Source organism: Anopheles stephensi, chromosome 2 (genome assembly GCF_013141755.1).
Source record: "Anopheles stephensi strain Indian chromosome 2, UCI_ANSTEP_V1.0, whole genome shotgun sequence".
NCBI lineage: Eukaryota > Metazoa > Arthropoda > Insecta > Diptera > Culicidae > Anopheles > Anopheles stephensi.
Window position 1 is genome coordinate 3,854,043 of NC_050202.1, and position 8,142 is coordinate 3,862,184.

Sequence of the window (8,142 nt, forward strand, 5' to 3'; positions counted from 1 at the left end):
AACCCGCCAGCAAACTGACACTTTTATGCATTCGGTGAAGTGGGCGTGTGCTATTTACAACTTTCACGTCGAAGCTGTAATGAAACGGCAACTTGGGCAACTATGTTATCTTGTCCGGGTTGGTGTAATACCCGGGATGAGCCACTTGTGGGCAGCAAATGTGACATCGGGATGGGCTTTTTCAAACGAAGAGAGAGGGAGAAAGAGATTGAGAGGCAGAAGAAACTTCGGGACCAGTGTGTTGTCTAGCCGAAGATTACCGCAAGTAAAGTACGTGTAAATGTCGAATCTATTATTACAAACTCTGACGACTTCATTGTAAGGACATAGATCGATGGCAAGTGCTTGACGAACTAGAGCTGGAGAAGAATTGTTGAAAACTTTTCCTCTCGTACACGGATCAATAGCTATGAAACGATAAGGTCTCGTTTCCCTCGACTTCCGTCAATAGTACGCGTTGTGTCTAGCAATGCTCTTCAATCATAACAACTTTAACTAGATTAATGAAAACTCTTCTCGAAATTCTGTTCATTCGTATTACACTCTTCAGACATTTGAAATATTTTTAATATTATATAAATGCTTCAGTATAAAAGTTTATTCATTCCACCGCTCCAACTAACTTCGTAATGCACACATGCAAATGTAAACAAACTCTTACAATGCAAATTCTGTAAACCATGGCACGCAAGCCGGAACGAAACCGCCAAACAAACTACAAAATTAAAAATTCATGTCCTTTGCAGAGGAAAACCCCCCGACGCCAGAACAGCATGCTGTCAACACCAAATTAACCCAAGTTGTTTAACGGGCTAACAAAATCCTCCCCCTCCAACGAACGGGTAACAGTTGCAGTCGATGACGGTGTAACATCTAAAACTCAACAAAAAGCTCCACCGAAAACTGTCTTTCGCGAACCAATTACACACTGACATTGGTTGGCGAAAAGTTGGGATTTTTTCCTGCTTCTACTTTGCTCGCGCTGTCGGTAGTTGGTGTTGATGGCCCACACACACACACATACACACAGATTGAAACTTGCAACAAATGCAACTCGACCGCGCTTCTATCGAATTTTGCTCCCATTTTTTGGTCCTACGCTGCTCGCTGATGTTGCGTGCCGTTTCTGCGTGAATGGAAGCGATCCTTGAACTGTCGCTCTTCCGTAGTGTGAACTTTCGCCTTTTATAAACAGCCCTGCCTTCTTCATTTCTCCTATCCCTTCTGTTGGGACGATGAAGAGAAGTGCCATCAACATTAACGACAAGATGACAGAGCTGACAAAACAGGTCGAAAACTCCACCGTAGTGAAAACATGCCGAACAGCGCTTACATCATCATCTTCTTCACGATAATGATCGTCATCATTATTGGCTTTTCCCGATTTCCCAAACCCCCAAACCTTTGCGGAAAAGGGGTCCAGAAATCTCCCAAACTCACTTCATTTTCTTTCCACCAGGACAAAAAAAGCGCGTGAAGGTTAACGTGAACAGTCGCGTCTCTCTAAACTCTACCTCTAAAATGGGAAGGAAAAGTGTTGGCAGAGTAGAATCGTGGTCGAGGTTTTGCTTGTGATTTTCCCAGCTCTGCGACTCCTCGATTTTCATGCGCACTGCCGAGTGGAGCAGTTAAATGGATACAAGGGAATGGGTAAAAACAAGACATAAAGACTGGTAGTACCTCCGGATGAAAAGGATTATAAAATATTCATCTCAAGCCACAGGTCTGGTGAGCGCGAAGCGTAGAAACGTTGTTACGACTCTTTGCAGCACTTTTTATCGCTTAAAGAGACAAAGAGAGAGAGAGAGAGAGAGAGAAAAGAGGGGAAAACTACTAAGGGGATGTTTTCCTTGTAATTTGGCTCTTTGCCATTAATGGTACCGACCGACGTCTCCACGGTTCGCTCCTTCTGTCGATGAAAGGTTCGCTCTCTTCCGATTTTTATCACCTTACCTCGTGACCTTCCAACGACTCACCTCCAGTAGACTGCTCGAGTTTTCCGTGCCATTTCTAATCGATTTCCTTTTTCTTTCCGCTTCCCATCTTGTACAGAAAATCGAACCGAACGTCCGATGCGATCCGGATGCTGGAACGTTGCATTCAGCTGGAACCACTGTTTACCGCGGCGTACCTGGAGCTGGCGAAGCTGTACGGTGGACAGCCGGCAGCTGCCGGTCGACTGCTGGCACGGGTTGTACGACTCAATCCGTACAATGCGGACCTGCGGCGGCAGTACGGCGACTGGCTGCTGGAGCAAAGTACGTGTAAATTATTTATCCCTGCCCTGTTCGACTAGCCCCCGGGCTGGGTGTTATTTGTTCTTGTCCTTCCCGTTTTCTTCCCTCCCTGCCTACTCCACCCACAACCACCCACCCACCGGAGAAGGATATTTTTATTGGTTTTTCCTTTGTTGTGCTCGCTTGCTGCTTGGTGTCGGTGGCGGTGGTGATAGGGCATGATCGATAGCATTAGCACACGGTCCCTATCGTTATCCTTTTATTTATTCTCTCCGTTTCTAATTTCTGTCCCTGTGTCTCTCTCTTTCGCTCTCGCCCGTGGTGCTTCCCGTACCGGTTCCTGGTTCCTCGCGACAGACATGCTGCTGGAAGCGTTCAAACAATACCAGGAAGGGATCAAAATAATGGAAACTCATCAATTATCCGTGATTGGAGCCTGTCGCTGTCTACGCAAAATGGGACAACAGTCGCGATTACATCAAATGGTGCTGAGGTAAGAATGTGCGATGTGTTTCAACCGTACCCAACACCACCTACTCGTCTGTACAAGGCCGCGAACAAAAGGCTAAAGAGATACAATTTCATTTCGATATCGTCCGTACGCCGTACATTAATCAATCGTTTCCGACCGGTTGGGGCTTGATGGGGCAGAATGTTAAGGCGACCATTACGTGATGTAAGGCGGGCGATGAAAGGGTGGGCACGTTCCGTTTGATGGAAATCGGTTCAATGGTACGATAATTTTGATTGTTTAACAAATTTTGCAAAGGTGCTGACAGTGGGAAAGACCGTAATGGCGTTTGTTCGGTTGCGGCTGGTTTATTACAGAGGTTCTTCCTTGAATTGAAAAAGCCTTGAGATTTGTTTGAATTGAGAAAAACTAAATTTAGATATACAGTATTTAATTAAAATTAACTTTAAAGTATAGACGGAATACTAACAACCAAATGATTAACTGATTTGTTCACGGAAGAGAGTCCTCAGACATTATCCGTTGCTCTTACAAAAAAATCTACCAACAAGAATTTGAAGTTATATTTAAAACGAAACTATAGATTTTTTTAGACAGAAATCGAGAGGCAAATTCTATCGCGTTCAATGATAAATTTAACCTTGGCTTATGCTTACAACGAACAACTACTCAAGAAACTATTGAATCCATGTTGAACACTGATTACCCCGTCGATTGACATCGTTATTGAATCTCGCGACTCGAACTTGTCGACAGTAAAAAAGTCGTTGAAAATTGGATATGTTTGTAGATTGTCCCTGTCAACCGAATCACGACCACAATCGATGAAACAGTGACACGATCAAAATGAATTGCTCGGCAACAATCATCAGCCAGCCCTTGAGCTCTTTCTGAGATGGAGTTGTAATAGAAATCCGTTGCAGACAAAAAACAACTAAAACTGCATTCAATCATGCAAGCGTTGAGAAAGAGAGAGAAAGAGAAAGGAAGAGGGAGAAAAGCGTCGTCTCAGTAGCTTGAGTCTGCTTACACCTTTACGGCGTACCGCGTACAGCACCACAAAAGCAAACTTCACTGTAGTTACAGGCACAAGTACCAACCGCCCTCACGTTCAGTATCTGCAGCTGGAGGAGCGAAAAGGGTCACGAAAAAACGGGCACGAAAGGGGTTGGTGAGAGTAATTTATAATTCATTTTCTTCACTAGCGGAGATGACATTCTTGATCCCTGACACCGTGATATTCTGGCGACGACTGCAACGACGATGATGATGAGGATGGTGATGGCAGTGGCGACGACGACAACGACGACGACTGTCCAAAGCCGGCTGGTTCGGTTTTTGTCGGATTCGCACTTCGTCGCATTTCCATCGTGACTGCGTAGCAACGCGGCGTCACTGGCATTCAAAGAACCGTTCTCGGTTTACGTTGGGGCGTTTTTTTGGGGTGTTTTCGGTTTGGAAGTGGTTTGTACGTTCCAAGGCCAGCGCTTCGTCGTCTTACGTTTGTGTGGTGACTCGAGCAGCGTTGGCGCCGAAATCTAGAGGTGGCTGAATTTACGAGCACCCTTTTTGAAAAGGGCTGGCCGGAAAAGCGAGAGAAAATCCGGTTCCATTCAGCGCATTTCTATGCCGTATTCGCTGTACGGTTTGTGCCTTCAGCAAAACTACACCCAACGATCGGTAAAGCGCACGGGAAAATGAAAAGAAAATGAGGAACAACAACAGAAAATCTTCAAGAAGACTACAGAATGGAGTGCCTTTGCTAAGGGTAGCTGATTTTATGCTTTACCACCCATCCGGATATCAGGGTGCCGCGTACTGCCGCCACAGTCCACACACACACACTCTCTGCCAAACAAATAGAAATAAGGAAAAAGCAAGCGTTAGGGATGTTGGAACTCAACTCATGCCTGTTTGCCTGTACAACCTTTTGCTACCCACTCACACACTCACACACACACACACATCACTAACCGATGCGATTCGCGTGCGTCTATAAATCTTTTTCAGATGGCAATTTATAGTTCGCTTATCGAACGGCGGCATTCCGATACAGAACGATATCTATCTCCGTGATTGGAGCATAAAGCACGAGCTTCGCAACCGGGCGATGATATACGACAGTGGAAGTAGTAGTAGCAGCAGCAGCAGCAGTGGCTCCAGCAGTAGCAGCAGTGGCAGCAGCACTAGCAGCAGTATTGCGAATGGCGACAGAGTCCCCACCGCCCGAAGAGACACCGAGAGCATAAAAGATTGCGTAAGTGATTTTCTCTGACTGTACCCCATTTCATTGGTGGCGGTGCGAGAGTTTGATGGATTTGTTTTATCTTTTACGATTTTCATTCGTTTCGATTGCTAACTTTTGCTTCACTCGATGGAGACGCCCGGTGCTTTGTGATTTGTGAAGTACCAGGCGTCTCCACTCGAGATTCGCAAGCGAGTTGTTAATTACAATGATGTGATTTTATACGTTTTTCTTGTTATTTTTTCTTTCCCGCTCCCTTACTCGCTCCTTGCAGTCCACTTCACATCCTAGCAAACAAACGGATCCACACCCACACCAGCCGGAGCCAGCCGAAATAAGCATACGCATTCTGCGTACACCGCACTGCAACCGATCGGAACATCTTCCCAACTCGCTCAAAGCCTGCAAGCTAGTGACGGCAACGTCTTCTCCCCAGCCCGAACCCACCACCTCCACCACCAACCCTTCAACGCCCACGGGGAAAGGTGGTGGAAAGTCGAAAAAATGGTCCAAAACGCGTCACAAACCGAAACGGCAACCACCGGCAGGCACAACGCTCGATCCCAATGGTGCCCTGGCACCGCTGCTCGTTTCAAACCTTCTCGACAAGCTGTAACGGACCGATGGGGGTGGGAGGCTTGGAGCACGGGAACGTACGGTGGCGTAGCCGCAGACAGGATTAGCTCTGCTCTGCCAGGCCACGCGTGATGATCGATAGTGATGATTTTATTTCCCCCTGCGAGTTTGGTAGCCAGCAGCCAGCAACATTGGGGGATGAACTGATTTCAACAAGCAATGGAACAAAATCGCAAACCAGTAGACGAAACGTAGCGCCAACGCTCGACTTACTATGATAAATCGCATTATATTCGCAGGAAGTGAGTACGAAAACCCACAGAAAAAAACAAAAACAGACCGGGAGCAATCGAACTTGCACTCGCATCGAAAAGCGGAAGAAAGGAGGAAAAAACAATAATGAGCATGATTAGCTCCTGGGGGGGTCGGGGGGGGGGGGGTTGTTCGATGTTTTGCGAGGCCACAAAAAGCGATCGGACAACCGCCAGTTTGTAATTATAATAATCCAAAAGCCTGTGCTTAACACGCTCACGATAACGTAGCAGCAGCTGTACATTTTCGGAAAATTCGGTTAGTGTTAGCGGGTGGGTCAGCGATTGTAGAGCTCGAGATAAGCGAACGATTATCCCCTATACATACACCACCTCTACATGCAGGATCTGTAAATATGCACACATCGTCTCCGGGCATCCGGGAAGAGTAGAAGCGAAGGTAAGTGTGAGTGAGATGCTAGTGATTAGTAGAGCGCAGGCGGCAGCGCGTGCATCCTAGACCGTACGGGGCTGCATAGCAGTGGGAAGGCAATATTAAGATTTATTATTTCGAAGCGTAACAGAGCGTGTGGAAATTGATTGGAAGAAGTGTAAAAATGAAAATCACAGACAAAGAAGCTGAATGGATAAGACTGTGCGAGTGAAGTTGGAGTTGGTGAACGATAGAGAGGGAAAATTGTCTTACTAAATCTGTTTACACTAACAAGCTCAAATGGTTTCTATATGTGTAAAGGATTGATTGACACTCGCACAAACTTCATTAAAAATTGATGATTTATCGAAGAAAATATTAAAGCGTCAAACTGTAAGGAAGAATTATTTTTGTCCGGCTAAAGGACTTTTGTGTCTATTATTTTTGGTTGATTTTTAAGCTTCACTAGTTTTTCTATTTAATTAAAAATTATTTTCACGCTCCAACTGAAATTTGTTGTGCTTATTCGAATGAGGACCGAAAATGAAACGAACTGTAAATAGCGTTCAAGCACCACCGTCGCTCGATTGTGTTTAACGAGGGTGCTTTGCGTCATTGCTTACCAGCACTGAAACGTCGGTCAGCTCATACCTGTCAGGTTTGTCAGTTCTTGCGTTGAATGGGTTTATTGTTTTTATGCACTCGAATTTGTTCTTTTTTTCTTTCAAACAAACCTTTCAATCCCCATGGAACGGTGCGAAAGAGAGCACCAAAACGGAAGCGAATACGAATTTAAAAAGCGTCAACAGATACGCACTGCATCTTCGTCAGAGCAACGAACCGCAATAATGACCAGCCAACAGATTATTTTGAAGCAAAAGAAAATGTGTGAGGAAACGAAAAACAAACCAAAACGCAAGCCAAATGTACGCCAGCCTGTTTGAGTTTCGAGTGCGTTTGGATGGCACAGGCAAATAAATTACAAGCGACCCAGGTAACAGAAAGGGGTAGAGTGCCGGGTGAATCGTACGCGCAAAAAACCTAAAAAAAAAACGCATCGCAATCTGTAACAACTAGCTGTAAATCGACTACCATAATTGGATGGCACTTGGAGGCAGAAAGTAATGTTGTGTAAATGGATAACGGAGGGAAAATTGGGAAAAACCCAAAATCAACTCACCACTGTCAGGTTGGTGTTTGAAGAGCGACGCGAAAAACACATGCCCGAACGTGGATGTATCGAGCAGGAATTGGGAAAACGAAACGAAAAACAGACAGCAAGAAAGGATGGAGTGGGCAACAATACTGTAAAACCGCTAAAGCGATCAAACTGATCAATAATAAAACAGCATTTTTAAATAAAATTTTCACAAAAATCATAACCCTTCGAAGTGTTTTTTATACCATTCTCCTCTCCTTTTTTTGTATTCCTTTGTTTTCTTTTTCAATCAACTTGTGTTTTCATCATTTCTACCCCCTGTCCTTTTTTGCTTCTAGCTTGTTTGTCAGCCGATTCAGGCAAAAAAGTTGGCTCATAAAAGCGTAATAAAACAATGCTAGTCGGGTCGGGCTTATTGATTTTCAGTAAAACATCAGTCAACTTTTTTCTCCAATGCTTTGATTGCGCATCGGCATCCAGCCTTGCCGGCTTCACTTCAGCTTCGGTTCATTGTAATAATTGACGTGCTGCACTTGATTGACAGTGCTGATATACGTGACCAAGCGACAAAGGCATAGCTGGCGAGATTCACTGATCTGTTCCTAAAAAAAAATACATGATTGAAGAATTGGAACTGCTGGCAACTGCCTGGTACTTACGGGAGAGTGAAAAAGCTCAGCAATAAAGTGCAATTGTCAGTCAGGTGCATTCGTATGGCGTGGTAATAATTTGAAAAGCGTGCTTTTTTGTTTTGCTGTGGTTAATATGG

The 8,142-nt window shown here is 45.0% G+C and overlaps 1 protein-coding gene across 5 annotated transcripts in view; it reads left to right on the forward strand.

The window, feature by feature from the left end:
• The window catches only part of LOC118504792 (protein O-mannosyl-transferase TMTC1-like), a 108,786-nt gene extending 101,190 nt beyond the window's left edge, over positions 1–7,596 (forward strand). For 4 of the 5 annotated variants that reach the window (XM_036039767.1, XM_036039766.1, XM_036039768.1 and 1 more), the window contains exons 10-13: positions 2,053–2,258; positions 2,595–2,730; positions 4,720–4,966; positions 5,229–5,903. In XM_036039767.1, the coding sequence (XP_035895660.1) occupies positions 2,053–2,258; positions 2,595–2,730; positions 4,720–4,966; positions 5,229–5,570 (931 nt within the window). In that variant the 3' untranslated portion in view covers positions 5,571–5,903. Of the gene's footprint in view, positions 1–2,052; positions 2,259–2,594; positions 2,731–4,719; positions 4,967–5,228 lie in introns of all 5 variants that reach the window. The other variant, XM_036039770.1, reaches the window with a different exon arrangement.
• Positions 7,597–8,142: the final 546 nt, after the last annotated feature.